General features: G+C 40.3%; 1 protein-coding gene across 3 annotated transcripts in view; it reads left to right on the top strand.

Annotated features, from left to right (window-relative positions):
* TPK1 (thiamin pyrophosphokinase 1) overlaps positions 1-21923 on the top strand; it is a 163539-nt gene that overhangs the window by 54946 nt on the left and 86670 nt on the right. For 2 of the 3 annotated variants that reach the window (XM_066262522.1, XM_066262521.1), the window contains 2 exons: positions 5419-5488; positions 21707-21779. In XM_066262522.1, the coding sequence (XP_066118619.1) occupies positions 5419-5488; positions 21707-21779 (143 nt within the window). The remainder of the gene's footprint in view (positions 1-5418; positions 5489-21706; positions 21780-21923) is intronic. The other variant, XM_066262523.1, reaches the window with a different exon arrangement.

Below are 21923 nucleotides of genomic sequence, written 5' to 3'. Positions count from 1 at the left end.
CAAGAGGCACCCGGTCGTAGGCTTGATAAACAGACCCAGGAATGAGGAGATGTCAAACTGTCTCCATAGCACGTAACTAGGGGAGGAGTAGAAGGTGGCAGAGAGGAAACAATTTACACAGCATCGTTTACCTACAGGGAGTACAACTCTCCATTATGCGGCCTCAGCCAGGTCATTAGGACTGGGACAGCTCAGTGCGCACAGGCACTCGGTACAAACACCACTTCCTCTTATTTGAAGGAAAGATAATTCTGTGCTGCCATCTTGACTAAAATTTAAGAATATTTCACTGACTATTTGTGGGGTATTACAAATGTGAGATTTCCTAATAATGGCACATAAATGGAGTATGAATAAAACCTTTCATCTGAAACTCCAAGTTATCTAAGCAGCGGTTAAGGATGCATTTGGCACTCCTACGAGCAAAGCAAATTGTTGCTCTCTCTGGGAGAGCGTACATTTCCGTACAATGCCTTCGGTGACGGCTGTTCCCCACGAAGTCAAGCCTTGATAGGGAAACATGCTACTCCAGCTGTTAACCGTGCCCATGAACTAACTGATTTGGATCATTATCAGGGCTCTGCTGATGGCAGTGTATAAAATAATAGGCAGACTATCAATCAACAAAAGTCACAGCTCTTTTTAAGGGCTTGGTCTGGCACAGATTTGGGGAAGATTGTGTCTTTGGAGCAGCAATTAATAAGGCTAGTGGCCGGCTGTTGCCATGATGGGGGGGACTCCCACAATGCTCTTGTCTCCTTGCTCATCTTCACTTGTCTGGACGTCACTCTCTGGGGTGGCAGGGGAGGTCACAGACCCAGGTCCACCATCAGGTCGCAGAACAGTAGAAAAGGGAATCTGGAAAGTCTTCAGGTCTCATGGTCTTGGGTTAGATCACACCTCTGTCTCTGAGTCAGTTACCCCAGGCGGGAAATGGTCCTGGCATTTGGGAGATGGTTGAGCCATCTCCCAAATCTAGATTTGGGTGAAGATTAAATGCCAGTGAGTGGGGTCCCCTTGAAGAAAATCAGCTATGCACAAAACAAATCTCTGTTCTAACCTGCTCCTCTTCTGCGGAAGTGCCACTATAACCAATCCCTTGTGCTTATAATTGTGTAAATGTAAAAATCAATGCCTTTATTGTTTCATGTACAGATGATAGTATCTGATGTGGTTTTTCTTCTTGCTTTTATCATTGATCAACATATTTACTTGATAAACCTTGACAATGTAACCTTGGCCTGGTTCTTAGTTTTTTTGAATTTGGTGTTCCTATTTGAGTTGGTACTGCAAGGAAGATTGGACCTAGAGATACTTAAAATTTTAAATAATAATTTATCTTATAAGAGATAACATGAACACAATATATGTGAGTTACTTTTTTTCCCTAATGGTTCCACATTAGGGCTGGTATATGTTTTACCAATACTCAATTGGTGGCCATTTCAGTTTGCTGCTAGCTTTTCCTATTTCTGGATCAAAGGACATACACATTTAAATTGCATATATCTGCCAAGCTGCCACTCAAAGTTATAGCCTCATCAACAAGATGTTACAGAATTTGTTTTCCCGTGCTCTTTCCTTCCAGTTTTATCTATGTTGTCTCTCTAGTTTAAAAAACTTTTGTGAATTTGGTAAAATATATATAATAATCTTCATTTTGCATTAGAATCAGCTCATAGCCATAGGACTAATAAGTACTTCAGCTAGACTAGCATTGAAATCTATTTGTGGTGTTCTTTCGGACAACTGAAACTGAGAAATGTTTTTTTAATTTTACTTTGTTTTTTTCTCTTCTATCTTAATGCCTGGAACTTATTTAATAGTGTACTGTGCAGAAAGTCAAATGCTATCTCTCCAACTTTTCTTCAGTGGAAATTAATGAAATAGCGAATTACTTCCTCAGTGAGTGAAATTCTGCATTGTTGGTGGGTAACATGAACTTACATTGTCCAGGCTAAAAAAAAAAAAAAATTGTTAGCTTAAGATGTATTTACTGTATTTATAGGTAGTACCAATATATGAAGGCTTATGGAGATTTTAATGCATTTCAGTCTGCAGCTGTTTATCAGCCTGTACCATGGTAAATAATTGCCCAACCATTGAAATTACAGTATTTGACAAATCTGCAAAAATTTTGCTGAACAAGCCAGTGAAATTTTCACTTTAAAAGATAACTCATGCAGTAACTTCTGTTCATGAAAGCTTAGAACAATCTAAATGATGATAGAATGAATGTATTTTTGAGGTTGATTCATTATGATGTGCCACAAATATCTTATTAAAGAAAGAGGGCCATCTACTTCTGGTCTCTTTGTTGGCCACTTTCAGTAACAGTGATATTTTGTTTTTCATTGTTCAAATTGCTCTCACTGAATGTATGCCAACATTATTTATGGTATGCTTGAGGGGTTTTATTTTTCAAATGCAGCTTTATTTATGTACGTGGAAAAACATTTGAAGTAGTTAAAACATTTTTGTTAATAGAATTTTAAATGTGACAGAACACGTCATTTTTATCAAGCTTTATTGAAAACAAAATAGTTTTAGGGACACAACTGAAATTTGTTTTTTAGAGGGGTCACCCCAACATCCTGGTGAAGAGAGTAGTCTGCAGGTTCCATCATGGTGGTTTTGGCTCCCTTCGCATTTAAAACAGGAAAAATGTGAAGAATTTACTTCCAGTGATCTAGTTATCGCTCTTTTTTTTTTTATAAACTATTCTAAATTAGCCATTTAAATCTAGGTATGAGAAAGAACAAGCATCAGAGAAAGGTTTGGACTGTAAAAGTAACACCCATCTTAGCTGAACCAGATTTATTAACAAGAAGCTTTACAGACAGAGTCGTCTATTGAAATTCCTCTCCTCCCCTCACTTTCCCACTACTATTGTTCCTTTTGTTAGAGTTTACAGTGATTGCGCATACATTTGCTTGTTTCTCTTTTTTTCTACTCTGATGTGAATCTGAAGGGCTAGCTCTGTCTGTGTCTTAGTCATCTTTCTATTCCAGATAGGTCCTTGCACATAATTGGTTTAAATGTTGAGTTCAACTGATCTTGGCAAAATAATATACTGTGAAAAATTGACAAGTTATTTTATTTGATAATCTTAGCCAATGAAAAAACTATCTCTTAGATTTTTATATTGATTTACTTAAACGAGTCAATTTTTACATAAAAGGATCCCATGTGCTTGTTAATTTTGTTTACAGAGAACTGTTTGTACAGTCTGGTGTTAATTCTTAATCGTTCAACATCTGTTTCTCTTTATCAATCTTTTCAATCTCTCTATTCAGTTACTCTGAACCATATTTTTTATATGTGAGATGGTCTCTCCATTTTAGATTTTGATGATTTTGAACTTCTAGATTTAGGAAAATTTTTCAATGTGTTGAATATCCTGTAATCTTCTGCAAGTGATTTTGGTGGCTTGATTTGAATTTGGGTGCCTTTCCGCATGAGGAACTGGGTATTGTCAGTAACTGGCAAAATGAGATGTTGGTCTTAGATATCTTTGTAAAAGACTTAGTTTGTTTTTCATCTTTTAAATGGCTCAGGCTGTATTTTTATAGCAGAACAAGGCTTTTTAGACTGTATTTTAATTCCAACAAAAATGGAGAAAGAGGGTTCTTATTTTTCATTCTTCTTTATACCCCTTTACCCTCCCCCATTCATAACATGTTCATCAGGATTTCCCTAGATGAACCGCACCAGTGTTACAACTTTGTTGTTTGTTTGTTTTCTATTACATTTGCCATTCAATATTATTTTGTATCAATTTCAGGTGTATCAATTAGAGCATAGTGGTTAGACAGTCACATAGTGTACAAAGTATTCCCTCTGATGTTTCCAGTACCCCCCTGGCCTCGTTCATAGTCATTATGCTATTACTGGCTATAGTCTTTATGCTGTCCTTGACATCCCTGTGACTGTTTTTTACCTACCAAATTGTACTTCTTACCCCCTTCACCTTTTTCACCCAGCCCCCCACTCCATCCTCTCTGACAGCCACATGTCAGGACTCCTACGGATTGAGTACTTACTGTGATCCAGTATTGTAATGACCACTGTGTACATTTATTAAATTATTGTAATTGCTTAACAATTGATGCCACTTACAAATGAGACAGCTTGAAGCAAAATAAAGACTATCTTTTTGGCCATTTGGCCTCTGTTTTGTTTCTGACACAGATCAAAGAAAATAGTTCACGTGTGGATTAGTGGAAAATATGTACATTGAGACTTTTATTTCTGCCAATATGGCCAATTAGATGTCCTTTACCGTAGCCTACCTGTTATTAAGCACCTGGAAATGTGGAGGTGAATTTTATAAACACTCTTAAATATCTAAGTTTATGTCTTAAATGTCTTTAATGGCTAAATTTGTGGAAAGGAAAGGGGAGTTCTTAAGTGCCAGAAAAGGAAGTAGCTCAGAATAGTTTGTTTCTCTGCAGCTACGGGGCAGAGAAACTGACCTGTGGATTGGGCGACATTCGTTCTAACAGCTCCTTGGGAACAGGAAGCCAGGCTGTGGTCTGGGCAGGGTGAGAAGCTAGAGCCCCAAGCCTCTCTGCATGCTCTCTCCTCATCCAGCGTGAGAGAGAAGTGTGATCTTAAACCGTTAGGTAAAGGGCGTTATAAAGAGAGTGACAGAAGGCGTTGGGGCTAAGAGACCAAACATTTCTAGGGACATGAGAAGTGAGAGGAGTAACAACACATATCGGAGTCTGTGGACTAAGAACATGTCAGGGCACACCAGCACGAAGCTTTAGTACCAATATCAATATCTGATACAAATGAGCACCATGAAATGCTAGAGTGGCAGCAGGGAGACAGCTTAGGAACGCAGCAGGGGACAGCCCCGTAGGGGAGACCAGACTGGCAGTCTCATCTGAGTACCTTAAACTTCCCAAGTTTCAGTCAAAGTTGCGCCACCTGCACCATTTTTACACTGTTGGCGCAGTATTAGTTACTTACTACTTGCAAATACACTTACAGTTTTATGCTTATTTATTTTTGAAGGAGACCTTCTATATCGCCATAACATCTGGAAACCCATAATACCTGCCATTAATGGAATGTATTTATAAACATTAACTTCAGTAAAGGGCACAGGTTATCTCTGTTATGGAGTGTGAGGTCTGCCTTCTGTCCTAAAGGAGGAAAAGCAGGCTTTAGGGGACACTGAGGACACCACGTGCAGTGACAGGAGGGGACAGATGAGAGGCAGGAGGAAATGCCCGTCCACGGGTGCTTCTGTCTGCCTGTGTGTGCCTTGCGCCAGTGCTTTTGGGACCAGCAGTGTCCCTGGCTGAGTGTGATGTGGCGTGCGTCTGAGTGCCCGGTTTTCAGTTTGACCGTTGAAGCTATTGCTCTATGCTCCCCGTGTTGACAGGCTCTCTGTGTTTTTCCTTGAAGCTCTTTTAAAAGCCTGTGCTGATGGAGGTGCCAACCGCTTGTACGACGTCACTGAAGGGGAGAGGGAAAGGTAAGCTTCCTCTTGGCTGGTGTCCATGACGCCACTAAGTCTGCTCTTCAGCCTGTTTTACCCTCTTCCTAGTAAGGGGTGACTGCTCATTTACCTTCAAGATGAACAGAAGACCATCTCAGTGAGAAGAGCCGCTTAACCATGCTGTGCTGTTTCTTTGCTTTGAATGGTGTCTCTTGGTAGAACGAGGCCAATCATATTCTTTTTGAGAAAAGAAAATAAACCCATTCCACTACTTCAAAAGCCTCAGAAAATAGCATTATCAAATATCGATATTTGCGAGGCCTTTGAACGTTGACTAAATAAAACTCCTAATGGTAATTGGAATTGTTGTTCAGTTTAAATGAGTAAAAATGAGTCTCCGCATACGAAATCCATCTTCTGTTGCAGAACATATGAGATTTTTGTGTATTAGTGTTGAGTAAAGCTCAGCACAATTTACTCCTAGTTACTCCTGAGTTACGCACACATGCATGTTAGGAGATGAATAATTTATTTCTTAATGATTTGTTGTCTGTGCTGTCTGGCTTTCCTGATCTTTGCAAACTGAGCTATTTTTAGAAAAAAAGAATACATTGACAGAAGCAAAATTTAAATCTAGCTCATCATCCACATGTTTATAGTTCAACTGCTTGGCAAACATGAGAATTTATAGTCTAGAGATAAGTAGACTAGCTATGAAATTTAGTTGCAGTTCTAGCGTAAATGTTATTAAATGTAGTGAAATAGTGACAGTTTGAGAAATTGACTCCTTTCTGCAAAAAATAAAATGAAGATATTATGATGCAATAGACCAGAGGTATGAATTAAATATATGTATCTTGAAATACATCTTTGTGGCATCAGATTTTTGAACTTCAGGGTTCTGGAATTGGGATTGCTCTTTGGAAGCAGCTGGCTGCTTCTAGAGGGAAGGCTTGTTTCCTTCGGGATTGGGCATGCTCATGTCTGGGGCTGAGTGCTTCATCAAAGACTACGGCATAGGATCAGCCCAGGGAACGACTGACTTCATAACATTTAGGGCTTCTTTAGTTTTTAACTCCATGGATTCTCCTGATGGTATTCAGGGAGACCTGACATGGAGAGTGTGTGAAAAAGTGCCTGGGCTGGTTCATTCAGGGAAAAGCATAATACTCATGAGGCCAAGAGGATGGATTGAGTCATGTTTGTTCTGCTTGTGGCCAGCTTGCAGGCAGGCAGTCCGTACAGAGTGCAGCTTCCCTGATGGCAGGTGTGGCCCGTGAACGTAACTGTGACAACAGAAGCAGAGGTCCTCATGGTGTGCTTCCCACTTTCCCTCAGTCATTAAAACCACTAGCATGCGTGTGCAAAATACCTATTTCTGGGCTGGTCACTTTTATTGGATTGGGCTGGACATTGATAAGACAGAGAACAATGACAGGTGGAGCCCAGCTTTGGCTGTGGACACGGGTTAAAGAGGAAGAAATTTTAGGAAGACTCAGTCTTTGTGCTGTGTTCCTCATATTCTGAATTGACTGTTTTCCTAAACCCCGTTATCTAGTTTTAGAAATACAGAGTGAGAATGTGGGGTATCGAGGTATTTCTTGGCCAGTACCTCCAACTCTGCAGCTGTCACCTGACTGACTGGACTCTCAGGTTTATAGTCCAGGGATTAAACAGTCCGGTGGTGGCCTTACAACCTCCGCCCCCTGCTTCTGCCAAGTAGGTAAAGCCACCATGGTCAGGACCAGAATGATGAAGTATGCCCCACTCTGAATAATTGCAGGCCACGGAGATGGGGAAAATACAACGGAAGCAGGCTAAGGTTGTCTAGAAAAATTTATGGAGCGGATTTATTTCTTTCTTGCTCATCACCAATAGGCATTGGAGGATTGTTTTGTTTCTCTAGTGATGATTTTATTGATACCATATTAGATCAGCAAAGTGCAAATTTTCAATGTTAAAGAATATTGAAGGATTGTTATTTGTGCATTCCCAGTAAATAGTAATGATCCCCTGAGGGTTAAGTCCCCCTCTGCCCAGCCCCCTAGCCCCGCCCATTACTCCTGTCCCGGCACCTGTAACAGAGACCCCAAGAGCAGAACAGCTTCTGCATTTAGTCGCCTGTGGCGGTACTACCAACCTCTTCCACCAGAGGGAGCATGAAGAACAAACAAACGTGCACATTTCGATGTTATAGCTCAATGAATTTTCATCAAGGGGAGCACGGTGGTGTCCGCAACCCCGAGATCATTAGAATGTGACCAGCAATGCAGGCCTCCCTCGTACCCCCTGGCGCCTCCCCTGACATAGTTCACGTGAGGACACGACTGAAGTAGTTTGGCGCCATGAGAAAAAACGTTTATATTGATCATTCGTTTTTAAAAATCATGCCTGTGGAGATGGGTAAACATTTGTAAACCCTGTTCTATTAGAAGATTAAGGTAAACTGACCAAAATTTAGAGAAATATATTAAAAATGAGAGAGAGCTTTGGAGTGAGCCGGGATCTCTTTAGAATAATCCAGTGGCAGAAATAAGAATATAGCATCTGACTTGTGATTTTTTCATTCAGTCATTAAGTTAAGCATTTATTGAAGACTTCCTGTAGTTATTTAGATGTGTTGATAGTTACTAGGTAAATACAGTCCCTACCCTCAAGAAACCTAGTGTCACAGACGTAAAGTAAAGAGGAAACTAGTCTTCGGTGTGATAGATTATAAAGGCAGAGGAGAAAACTGCAGTTCAGCTGATAGGTCCTCTGACAAAGGGAGGCATGGCGGACAGACGGTTTCTCCAGAGTGACGGGAGGTTGTCCTTTGTGTCCTGGGTGAGATCTAAAAGCTCATCACCTTGAGAATGAGGGTTCGGCTTTCAGCCTTTTCCAGCCATGCTCGCTTCCTCTGTGCCTTCTACTGGACCCCCTCACGGCCTGTGTGCAGGTCCCTCACATCAACACTGCCGGTCACCCGGTCCTGTTGTCTGCATCTGCCCTGATTGGTCAGTCTGTGGACCCTCAGACGGCTGACTAGCACGTGCTATATTCCCTGTACAGTCTCCCTGAAACCCTGCTCAGCTGAAGGCCGCCGGCTCCCCGAGGCCCCTCCCCTTCCAGCCCGGTGGGCCATGACACCCCTTCCCCTGTGATAACACTTCTAAATTACAATGTCAGGTTCACGTCGCCTTGATTTAGAGCTCTGAAGACTTCCATCCTTTACTAGGTTATAAATTTCTAGTGATCTATGGTCCTTTAACTTTGCATAATACTTTATAATTATTTACTCCCTCATTTTATCTTATGATTTATCTGTGTGTAGAGGTAGCTGATCTCTCTATGTAGTGAACTCCTTCAAGGCAGTGATTGTAATTAATCTTCCCTACATGCCTCATACTATCTAGAACACTAATGAACATCCGAGAGTTTATTGAATTAATGATTTTTCATTAATATCTTAGCAAAAATGTCACAAAGACTAAGCTTTTTTTTCCAGGGGTTTCTAAGCTGTAAGATCAGTTATAGAGAAGAAAATTAGGATAATTATATATCTTATTAGTATGTATAAAACCACAGCATCTTATATCTAAAAAGATTACATGTTTGACTAAAATCATTTATAGGACAAGTCCCACTTTATGTCTAGAGTGTCACTGCATTCTAATTTCTATCTAAATGAGCCTCTTATGAAACTAAGATCCTCGCATTTGAATTCATTGGTATTTTGAAAGCAGTGTGAACATCAGTGCTAAATGTGAGAGAGATTTGTGTGTGTGTGATTTTGTGGGACTTCAAGACTCTCAAACTCATCACCAAAGTAGTCTAAGACATTGCTATGAATTTTGTGTCATTAATGTGCAGGAGTTTGAAATAGGGACGAGTGTTATTTTTAGGTCAATTTTTTCAGAGTCATCGATGAATGTAACATCTTAAATGTGAGTTCCTTCAGAAAGTTATATTTATATAAACATTGTTCTAGCATAGCTGAGGTGCTTTGGAGTTGCACTTCTGTTTATTAAAGGATTAGCACCTAGAAAAATGTCCCTGAATATGTGCCAATGCCCATTCCTTGAAACACACATTCCCAGCTGTGGGATGAGGAGGGCCTGTGGCGCTTAAACAAGAAAAGCAAGATTTCAGTCTTGATTTCGTACTCCTCTCCATTAATTTCTTCCTCGTTAAGATTTTGCACTTTCTAGCTTTGTGTATTCTTGCAACTTTCTCATCAGTAGATCAAATACCACTTTTCAGAGTGATCAAGTGGGAAGAGAGGATGTCTGTTGTCACTCTAAAAGGAACTGGGTCCCCTTACACCAATGGCAAGATATAATTTAAATAACTGAATAATTTGGGAGGCTAGCTGTTAAAAATGAATGTCCAAAGACTTTCTCAATATAATTAAAATGGGCATCTGGCAGCAAGCATCTGATAGACCCTTAAAGAAATCGATGACTTGTCTGTCAGTCAAGTCTACCCATGAGTAAACTTTAACGATGTTGCTTTCTGTCCAGTCCACTGCAGGCGGCAGTTGCTTCTGGGTTGGGGGTCATGTAGACAGAGGGTGTGCGTGGGTTCATTAGTGAGGTCAGGACTCAGTGTCTGATTCGTGACTTTAGTACTCTGAGATGTCTGATGTTCATTTTCCTTCCTTGGGCTGTAGTTTCTTCATCTCTGATGCTTCACAGAGAGATCACTACCTTCTGGAGTATTCAGAGCAGTCTTGATGAGGACACGTATTATTTGAGCTGGTTATAAAAGATTTGGAGGAGCTGGGAGGGTGGCCTTTCAGAATTGCAGTGTGATGAATGGTAAAACAGTTGAGTATGCATGTGATGCAGGTTCAGGCAAGAGCTGTACATATTCTTCTCATAGTTCATATTCTTCTTGCAGTAACTGTATAACTTTTTAGAATGGTTAACTTTCCATATTGTGGTGAAATGAAGGAATGTGGTGTTTGGCTTCTCTGATTCCTTTTGGTCTTTTATCAGCTTGCTCAGGTATAATTTCATACAATATAATACATTTGTTTTAAGTCTGTGGTTCGATTAATTTTGAACTTGTATCCACCACCACAGTTAGGATAAAAATGTATTTATTATCACAAGAGGTTCCTGCTTGTTCCTTTGTACCCCAACTCCCACACGGTGGCTCCTGCCACTTTCTCGATGGTCACATAGATAGGATTGTACAGGTTGTCTTCCATGTCTGCCTTCCTTCACTTATCCTCACTTATTGTGTCAGTAGTTTGTTCCCTTTCTGGGCTGAGTAGTGTGTCCATTACATGGTACACATAGTTTTGTTTGTTCATTTAATGCAGCTGATGGGTCATTCTTAAGAATTACCCTTTTAGTTGGAATCTTGTTTTTTACAAGTGCTTCTCTGGGAGGGATGTTAGTTCTTCTAGTTAGAACCCCCCCCAAAATTTCAGAGTTGTTAATTGAGCCCTAGAGATTACATAAATAGTAGGAAAAATTCTGCAAAAGCTCAATGTTGTTAGGTTTCTGTGGAATAAGGTGATAAATATGAAACTATTATGGAATAAGTTAGTGTTGTATCTGAGCATACATGCTGATCTTGATGACCTCCAATATATGTGATAATTAATTTCAGTTTACCTGTGGCTATCATTTTCTCAGTGACTTAGATTTACTTTACCTAATGTCCAAGCATTTAATGGCATAGTCTAAAAATGTACTCTCACATATACTGTAGCATATACAGGGGTGGGCAATGGCACTATTGTGCCATTGTGACATTCTTCGGAGATAATAGAGTTGTAATAATCATAACCCACATGTCTTTTTTGCATACAAACAACTATAAACCTACTTTTGCCCACCTCATGCAGGAAGGAAACAAGTATGTACTTTGTTTAAGGAAAACCCAAAGTCTTTGGTTTAGCTTGATTTTTGTAAGTCCAGCCTCAAGCAATACATAGTCACTTGCTTGGACCAGTTTTCTTCAAAAAGTATTCATGCAACCAGATTATTAAGGTCTGTAAGCAAGTTAGCATTATTGGGTCTTTAAATCAAAATGATGGAAAATAGAAATGATGAGCACATTTAAAAGAAAATTTACACTAGGAGTCTTGCTATTAAAGAGCTCTACCCAACAAACTCTGAGGACACATTTATTTAGACTTATTGATTGCATCAGTTTAGTGATATATTTTTAGTCTGTTGGTTATCAAATGCTATTAATCAGAGGTCTCAGAGCGACCCACACATAGCTCTGAATCATTGGGGTGTGGGATGGAGTATGCAAAGATGCTATGCTTGTCAGACCAGGCATGAAAGCACCATGGATTTTCAGTATGAAACTGTCTTTAAGCAGCTGCAGGAAGATTGTTTTACAAATAGAGTCTCTCCCCTCTCTCCCCCCTCTCTCTCCCCTCTCTCCCCCCTCTCTCTCCCCTCTCTCCCCCCTCTCTCCCCCCTCTCTCCCCCCTCTCCCTCCTCCCTCCCCTGTTCCCTCCCCTCCTTCTTCCCCTCCCTCCTTCCTCCTCCTCCCCCTTTCTTTCCTCTCCCTCCTCTCTCCTCTCCCTCCTCTCTCCCCTCCCTCCTCTCTCCCCTCCAGCCACTTCGGGAAGCAGTCACAGCAGAGGGCAGCTGTGACCTTCCTAGTCCCCTGGGCTCCTCCCCCATTTCAGACTTGCTCTGCACCCCTCACACTTCCTGCATTTCTTCTTTCTGTTGCCTGAATAGGGACATTCTCAGTCTCTCACCTCCTGTTAGGATCTCATGTATTTATAACTTCCCGTGCAGTACTCATTATTAGGAAGCATTTCCTTCCCCTTGACTTACTCACTGACTCCCCCAAGCCTGGCTCTTCCTGGTTCTTTCTTTTCCCCCTTTTAAAAATAATTTTATTGGGTGACATTAGTTAGTAAAATTGTACAGGTTTCAGGTGCACAATAATGTACTACATCCTCTGCGTGTTGTATTGTGTGCTCACTTCCCCAAGTCAGGTCTTCCTCTGTTACCACTCACCGCCCTGCACTCTCTCCTGCCTCCCCACCCCTTCTGCTTCTCTGGCAGCGTTCTGTACTTCTCATGCACAGACACTGTTCTGTAATATCAACGCTTAGACTTCAAACCTTTGGGGGCGGTGGTAACTTTTGTATCCACAGTGTGGCCCATACGGTGTATATTTAATGAATATTTGATAAATTAAGTATCCTATATGTGGAGGATTCACAAGTATATTGTTTACTTCCCCTCAGCTGTCTCCATATTTACAACTTCTCACTGAACTTGCACACTGAAATGCTCTATAATTTCAAAACTCTCCTGTCTAAGATCTAGTTCCTGTTTTTTTAACCAGTGATATTAAAGTTAAACCACATTTCTGAGATTTAACAAATTATAGAAATGACCCCTGAAAGTATAGTCTTCATTTCTGAGATTTAAATACTGGTTTTCATCTCTTAAAATTAAAACTGTTTATTTACTGCTTATGGAGAATGTTGAGAAGGATGGTTAGACAGATTGGTTGAACCAGCTTATAGATGCCTGAATGACTAGTCTCTCACAGGAATGGATAGTTGTTTTTCATATGTGGCAACGTGTTAGAAGAGTCTCACACTAAGTCCTTCCTGTGTATGTGTGTGTGTGTGTGTGTGTGTGTACACACACACACACACACACACATATATACACACACACATATATATATTACACACACACATATACACACATACATACATACAAGAGCAGCAGAAAACCCAGTGTATATGGCAACTCTGTCTCCTCCCTGGCCCATATACCTTATTTCTACTCAAAAAGTTAATAATGGGTCTTTTAAAAACAGCATCTTACAGAAACGATGAAAATAAAATGACTATAGGCTATGTGCTGAGTGTAATTTACATTACCAATTTTGTGTTCTGGAAACCCACTGTATATATATGGTCCATTAGGCATCCCCATCTTTTTATACAAACTCTTACTATTCACACATTACTCACCTCAGAGAAAATTTGCTAGATTACGTGCAATATATACAAGTTCATTTTAACAAATTGTTTATTGTATCTGATGTGTGTTACGTGATTCAATGGCCACATAGTTTTTGTTTGGTCTCCATATATATATATATATACATATATATATACACATATATATACATATATATATACATGTATATATATGTGTATATATATAAATTTATTGTGTTTACATAGATTTAAGTGTCCTACTGAATACACCCCCCCATGTTTCCCTCAACATCCCCCTTGTCCCCATCACCCTAACACCCTCCCCCCTTCCCTCCAGGATTTGCTTTTCTACTCTGTTATGTATATGTAATTTCACCAATCTCTTTCCCTTCTCTGATCCCATCCTCTGCTCCCCTTTTCTTCTGTCTGCTTTCCCTCTGGTCCCTTTGATCCCGCCTCTGCCTCTATTCCACTCCTCAGTTCACATTGTTCATTGGATTCCTCAGGTGAGTGAGGTCATATGATATTTTTCTTTCTCTGCCTGGCTTATTTCACTTAACATAATAGTTTCCAGGTCCATCCATGTTGTTGCAAAAGGTAAGATTTCCTTCTTTTTCATAGCCCCATAGTATTCCATTGTGTATATGTACCACTGCTTTTTAATCCACTCGTCCACTGATGGACACTTGGGCTGTTTCCAGATCTTGGCTATTATAAACAATGCTGCCATAAACATGGGTGTGCTTTTCTTCTTTTGAATCGGTGATTTGGTGTTTCTTAGGATATATTCCTAAAAGTGGGATGGCTGGGTCAAAAGGAAGTTTCATTTTTAATTTTTTGAGGAATCTCCATAATGTTTTCCACAGTGGCTGCACCAGTCTGCATTCCTACCAGCAGTGCAGGAGGGTTCCCCTTTCTCCATATCTTCGCCAGCACTTATTGTGTTGTTTTGTTAATGAGAGCTCTTCTGACAGGTGTGAGGTGGTATCTCATTGTGATTTTAATTTGCATTTCTCTGATGATTAGTGATGTTGATGTTGAACATTTTTCATCTGCCTATTGACCATCTGTATGTCCTCTTTGGAGAACTGTCTATTCATTTCTTTTGCCCATTTTTTGATTGGATTGTTTATCTTCCTGATGTTGAGTTTTACAAGTTCTTTATAAATTTTGGTTATTAACCCCTTATCAGATGTATTGTTGAATATGTTCTCCCATTGTGTGATTTGTCTTTTTACAATATTTTGTTCATATTGTCTTTAGCTGTGAAAAAGCTTTTTAGTTTGATATAGTCTCATTTGTTCATCCTGTCCTTTATTGCACTTGCCCGTGGAGATAAATCAGCAAATATATTGCTGCGAGAGATGTCAGAAAGCTTACTGCCTATGTTTTCTTCTAAGATGCTTATGGTTTCACGACTTACATTTAATTCTTTTATCCATTTTGAGTTTATTTTTGTGAATGGTGTAAGTTGGTGGTCTAGATTCATTTTTTTGCAGGTAGCTATCCAATTTTCCCAACATCATTTGTTAAAGAGACTGTCTTTACTTCATTGTATGCTCTTACATTCTTTGTCAAATATCAGTTGTCCATAAAGATGTGGGTTTATTTCTGGGTTCTCTGTTCTGTTCCATTGATCTGTATGCCTGTTCTTATGCCAGTACCAAGCTTTTTGAGTACTATGACCTTGTAATATAACTTGATATTAGGAAGTGTGATACCACCCACTTTATTCTTCTTTTTCAAGATTGCTGAAGCTATTCGTGTTCTTTTTTGGTTCCATATAAATATTTGAAATATTTGTTCTATATCTTTGAAGTATGTCATTGTTATTTTAATGGGAATTGCATTGAATTTATAGATTGCTTTGGGTAATATAGACATTTTAATGATGTTTATTCTTCCTATCCATGAACACAGAATATGCTTCCACTTGTTTGTATCTTCCTTGATTTCTTTTATCAATGTTTTATAATTTTCCGAGTACAAGTCTTTAACCTCCTTGGTTAAATTTACTCCTAGGAATTTTTTTGTTGTTGTTGCAATAGTGAAGGGGGTTGTTTTCTTAATTTCTCTTTCAGACAGTTCATTGTGCGCGTAAATGACTCTGACTTCTGAATATTAATTTTATATCCTGGCACTTTGCTGAATTCATTTATCAGGTCCAGTAGTTTTTTTACTAAGACTTTAGGGTTTTTTATGTACAGTATCATATCATCAGGGAATAATGATAGTTTTTCTTCTTATTTTTCAATTTGGATGCCTTTTGTTTCTTCTTCTTGTCTCATTGCTGTGACTAGGACTTCCAGAACTATGTTGAGTAAGAGTGGTGAAAGGGGGCACCCCTGCCTTGTTTCTGATCTTAAGGGGATTGCTTTTAATTTGTGCCCATTGAGTATGATGTTGGCTTTGGGTTTGTCATAGATGGCCTTTATCATGTTGAGGTATGTTCCCTGTATTCCCACTTTGCTGAGAGTTTTGATCATAAATAGGTGCTGGATTGTATCAAATGCTTTTTCTGCATCTATTGATATTGTCATGTGATTTTTCTTCTTCCTTTTGTTTATGTGATGAATCACATTGATTGATTTGCAAATATTTTACCAGCCTTGCCTCCCCAGAATAAACATGATGTATGATTTTTTTCATGTATTGCTGGATCCAGTTTGCTAATATTTTGTTGAGAATTTTAGCATCTAAATTCATATGGGATATTGGCCTATAGTTTTCTTTCTTTGTATTGTCTTTGCCTGGTTTTGGAATCAGAATTATGCTAGCCTCATAAAAGGAGCTTGGAAGTCTTCCCTCCTCTTGAATTTTTTGAAATAGCTTGAGAAGGATAGGAGTTAGTTCTTCCTTGAGTATTTGGTAGAAATTGCCTGTGAAGATATCTGGCCTAGAGCTTTTGTTTGTTGGGAGATTTTTGATAACTGTTTCAATCTCATTTGTTGTAATTGGTTTGTTTAGGTTTTCTGGTTCGTCTATATTGATTTTTGAAAGATTATGTGTTTCAAGGAATTTGTCCATTTCACCTAGGTTGTCTCATTTTTTGGCATACAGTTCTTCATAGTATTTTCTTACAATCCTTTGTATTTCTTTTTTTTTTTTTTTTTTTTTGTATTTTTCTGAAGCTGGAAACGGGGAGAGACAGTCAGACAGACTCCCGCATGCGCCCAACCGGGATCCACCTGGCACACCCACAAGGGGGCGATGCTTTTCCCACCAGGGGGCGATGCTCTGCCCCTCCGGGGTGTCACTCTGCTGCAACCAGAGCCACTCCAGTGCCTGGGGCAGAAGCCAAGGAGCCATCCCCAGCGCCCGGGCCATCTTTGCTCCAATGGAGCCTTGCTGCGGGAGGGGAAGAGAGAGACAGAGAGGAAGGAGAGGGGGAGGGGTGGAGAAGCAGATGCGCGCTTCTCCTGTGTGCCCTGGCCAGGAATCGAACTCGAGATTTCTGCACGCCAGGCCGACGCTCTCCCACTGAGCCAACTGGCCAGGGCCACAATCCTTTGTATTTCTGCTGTGTCAGTTGTTACTTCTCCACTCTCATTTCTAATTTTATTTATTTGAGTCCTCTTTTTTTCTTGGTGAGTCTGGTTAAAAGTTCATCAATCTTGTTTACCCTTTCAGAGAATCAGCTCTTGGTTTCATTGATCCTCTGTATTGTTGGTATAGCCTCTATGCCATTTATTTCTGCTCTGATCTTTATTATTTCCTTCCTTCTACTTCTGGGCTTTACTTGCTGTTCTTTTTCTAGCTCTTTTAGATGCAAGGTTAAGTTGTTTATTTGAGTTTTTCTTGCTTCTTAAGGTATGTCTATAGTGCTACGAACTTCCCTCTCAAGACTGCTTTTACTGTGTCCCATAAATTTTGAGTTATGTTCATTTTCATTTGTTTCAAGGAAATTTTTGAATTTTTCCTTGATCTCATTGTTAACCCATTCGTTATTTAATAACATGCTATTTAGCTTTCAAGTATTTGAGTGTTTTTCAGTTTTTCTATTGTAGTTGATTTCTAGGTTCATGCCATTGTGATCAGAGAAAATGCTTCATATGATTTCAATCTTCTTAAATTTGTTGAGACTCCTTTTGTGCCCTAACATGTGGCCTATCCTAGAGAATGTATCATGAGCACTTGAAAAGAGTATATATTCTGCTTAGGGTGAAAGATTCTGAAGATACCTATTAGTTCCAGTTGATCTACTGTGTCCTTTAAGTCTGCTGTTTCTTTGTCAATTTTCTTTCTTGAGGATCTATCCAGTGATGTTAGTGAGGTATTGAAATTCCCTACTATTATAGTATTGCTGTTGATCTTACCCTTTATGTCCATCAAAATCTGCTTTATATATTTAGGTGCTCCTATATTAGGTGCGTAGATAATTAAAATGGTTATATCTTCCTGTGGGATTGCTCCCTTTATCATTATATAGTGACCTTCTATATCCCTTACTATAGCCTTTGTTTTAAAGTTTATTTTGTCAGATATAAGTATTGCTACCCTAGCTTTTTTTTTCATTTCCATTTGCATGAAATATTTTTTTCCACCCATTTACTTTTATTCTATGTATATCTTTTGTTTTGATGTGGGTCTTTTGTAGACAGCATATGTACAGTCCTGTTTTCTTATCCATGCAGCTATCCTATGTCTTTTGATTGGAACATTTAATCCATTTACATTTCAGGTTACTATTGACATGTAGTTGTTTATTGCCATTTTATTCTTTAAATCTGCATTCCTCTTTTACTAGAATTATTCCCCTTGTTCTGTTTACAACAGGCCCCTTAACATTTCTTGCAGCATTGGTTTGGTTGTAATGAATTCCTTTAGTTTTTTGTTTGTTTTTTGGGGGATCTGGGTAGCTTTTTATTTCTTCTTCAGTTTTAAACGATAGGCTTGCTGGAAAAAGAAGTCTTGGCTGTAGGCTCTTGTTCTGCATTACTTTGAATATTTCTTGCCATTCCCTTCTGGCCTCAAGTGTTTCTGTTGAAAAGTCAGATGTCATCCTTTTGGGTGTTCCTTTGTAGGTGATTGACTGCTTTTCTCTTGCAGCTTTCAGTATTCTTTCTTTATCTCTTATTTTTGGTATTTTAATTATGATGTGTCTTGGTGTAGGTCTCTTTGGGTTCCTCTTTAATGAGATTCTTTGTGCTTCTTGAACATGTACGCCTTTTTCCTGCACCAATTTATGGAAGTTTTCATCTATGATTTCTTCATTCAGGTTCTCTATCTCTTGTTCTTTCTCTTCTCCTTCAGGAACCCCTATTATGCAGATGTTGTTTCTCTTCGTGTTGTCACAGAGCTCTCTTAGAATTTCCTCAGACTTTTTTATCCTCTTTTCTTTTTGCTATTCTGCTTTTGTGCTTTTGCTTATCTTGTCCTCTAAATTGCTGGTTTGATCCTCTGCTTTATCCAGCCTGCTTTTAATTCCTTCTAGTGTAGTCTTCATTTCTGATATTGTGTTTGTCATTTCTGTCTGATTCTTTTTATGATTTCAGTGTCCCTTTTGATGCCTGCTATCTCTTTGTTTAGGTGCTCATTTTATCCATCTATTGTTGCTCTAAGATCCTTGAGCATCCTAAAAATCATTATTCTAAACTCTGCATTTGGTGTCTTAGTTAGTTCTATCTCATTCATTTCCTTTTCTGGGGATTTCTCTTGTTGAATCATTTGAATTGCATTTCTCTGTCTTCCCATTTTGTCTCTGTATAGACTGCTCCTTTGTATGTGTTGTTTGTGAGCTAGCTAAGTATAGGGTTGGTGTCTGCCTCCAGCTTTCAGTTGTATTCTTTCTAGATTTTCTTGGGTTGGCTTAAACTGTTTGTATTCCACTGTGGGCTACATGTCTGCTGCCCCTACTCTTATTGCTGTTTGTGACAGCGTTTTCTATGCCTTAGCTGGGTCAGGTGTGAGGAACCTTTCCTTAAGATACTACTCTAACTAGGGTTGTTAGGTCCTAAACTGATGCTGTCCATATCTGGCTGCTGAATGTACCAGCCCTGGACCTCCCTGGCCAGAACCTGGTGCAGACCAGTGAGGGTCACTGCTTTTGACTATTCCTTAGCAACCTTCTTGGAGCTACAGGCTATCCAGAATTTGTGGCTTCCTCTGCTGGACCCTGGTGCTGTTGTAAATATCAGCTGCACTCCTAGGCTGGCTTTTATCTACTCTTGGCCAATGTGTGTGGCCTCTTTATTCCTGAAGTGTGGTCTTTCCACTGGCCCCCTGCTGCCTCCGTCTCCTCGGGCACTCGGACACTGGCAAAGGCTTGTGAGCCGCAGGTCAGGCTGCTCCATGGGCGCAGGGGACACCTTGCCTCTCTGAGCTCCACCCCCTGCAGGCACACAGGACACCTCTCCGTGCTCCACCCCTTGCTGTCATGCATGGGCCACCTGGCTCCACCCCCCATGGGCTCATGGGACACCTTCCGTGCTGGGGTCCGCCCCAAGCCAGCACAGGGGACACCTCACCCCGCAGGGTTCCTCCGCCCACAGGCACACAGGATGCCTCTCGGGGCTCTGCGCCCTGCTGCTGCTGCTCAGGCTGCCTCGCTGGGCTCCGCCCTTGTCCACCAGGGGCCAAGTGCCCTAGCCGCCTCCGCAGGTGGGCACTCCCGCCCTTCAGAGGGTACTCAGCAGGTTGGGGGGTGCCGTGTAGCCCAGACCTCAGCACTCAAAACCTGTGTCCCTGATGCGCCCCCTGCTTCTAAGTGTCTCTGCACTGGACAGGAGAATCTCTGTTGGGTGGGGTAATTGCTTTACTTTGCTGGCTTGGTTCTCCCAGGTAGAATGTCCACTTTAGGTTTGGGGAGTGACCCAGTACAGGGGTCAGGGTGGCTGTCTCCCACAGTCTGTCCCTGTGCCCCCGAGACTACACTCTCCTCTTGCAACTCCAGTCCTCTTGGCGCTCCCCACTCCCAGAGCCCCAGATAAGTGGCTGTGAATGAGATTTTCTGCACAGTCCCTTTAAGATGGAGCCTGGGTCTGAGAGTTCTGTCTCCCTCTCTCAAACAGTAACCTGGCTCTTCTTTCAGCTAAATACTGTTCGTATGCCTCCTCTAGTCTCTGGGACTCCGAGCTGGGGTTCCGGTCCTGTGGCTGAGGACGCACAACTCTCCAGGCAACCCACCCCACCATGAGATACCCTCCAGGTCACCTCTCGCTCCTGGGAGCAGGGCAGCCCTTTCCATATCTCTGCCCTTCCTACCAGCTCAGTGTGGTTCCTTCGGTGATGCTTGGTTATAGCTTCCTCTTAGTTTAGTCCAAAGTTGATTTTTCAAGATGATTATTTCTAAGTTAAGTTATAATCCACTTTGGTTCTGGGAGGTGGGAGTTGTAACGTCCACCTACTCCATTGCCATTTTCACTAATCCCTGGTCTCCATATTTTTCGTGCAAATATTCCAAAAATTTTATTTCTGTAGTGCTCATTTCTTCATGTTTCCATCTTTCATGGGCTCTTTCTGGAGCAGAGGGAACAGCAGCACATTCTGCACAGAGAATGGAAACTAAATTTTACAACTGCTTTTCTTCTCAAATCTTTTTTACCTTAGGTTTGGCTGCTGAATTTATTTTTTCTTCTTTACATCTCTTTTTTCCTTTGCCCCAACTAGATAGGTGATTAATTAAACATGTAGCTCTAATTCTCACAGTAGGAGTAGAGGCGAATATTTCTGGACGACGTGAAAGCGAACATTCCCTTCTTTCCATCAGCTGCGTTTTGGAGGCTGGAGGCCAGGGCGCCCTGAGTAGGAAGAAATTCTACCAGGTCATGTAAAAAATAAATAAATAAAAAAGGATGGCTTATATAGAGAAAGGTAAGATCTCTGAAGTGAGTTCTGCAAAAAATATAAATGGTAGAGAAGAGAATGAGATAATTGTGATAGAATGAGAAACATCCACTCTTCCTCTGTTTAGTAATGTGATCTTTGTAGGATTCCAGACCTACCTAGAAGATTGCTGTTTCTAAAAATATGTTAGTGGAATATTTGGGCAACGTCTCTGAACAAAGAAGGCCTGGTCCTCATTCTCATTTCTTCTTTTCAAATTTGTTATGGGTTGTGAGCTCTTGTGAGGGCACAATAATATCTATCTATTGTTTGGAGCGTGATAAATACTGAGTGTGATTATGTTGATGAGTTAGTTGGTTATGTGGAGCTCCCCTGGTCATACAATCTTGTAACCAACAGTAAGACTGGACACCCCATTCACTGTAAATGAGACTGTCTCCTTTGCTTTAGCTCTCTCTCTGGTCATTGTATAATCATAGTTTTAAAGATGAACAAGTAAGTAGTCTTAGTTAGGTGACTTACCTAGAACTCTTTTCTTTCAGTTTTTTGCCTGAGTTCATCAATGGAGACTTTGATTCTATTAGACCTGAAGTTAGAGACTACTACGCCATTAAGGTAAGCCATAAGCACTTTTATATCAATATTTACAGTGTTTCTTCTATGATCACCTCCCTGTGTTCTTTCTGGTTTCCATGGTACGTGTGTAGGGATTGAGAAACTCATGGATTATTTTTTTTAAATTTATAACAACTATAATTA

Source organism: Saccopteryx bilineata, chromosome 2, assembly GCF_036850765.1.
Source record: "Saccopteryx bilineata isolate mSacBil1 chromosome 2, mSacBil1_pri_phased_curated, whole genome shotgun sequence".
Lineage (NCBI taxonomy): Eukaryota > Metazoa > Chordata > Mammalia > Chiroptera > Emballonuridae > Saccopteryx > Saccopteryx bilineata.
The sequence above is the reverse complement of the archived record's forward strand: the minus strand, read 5'-3'. Positions and strand labels throughout refer to the sequence as shown.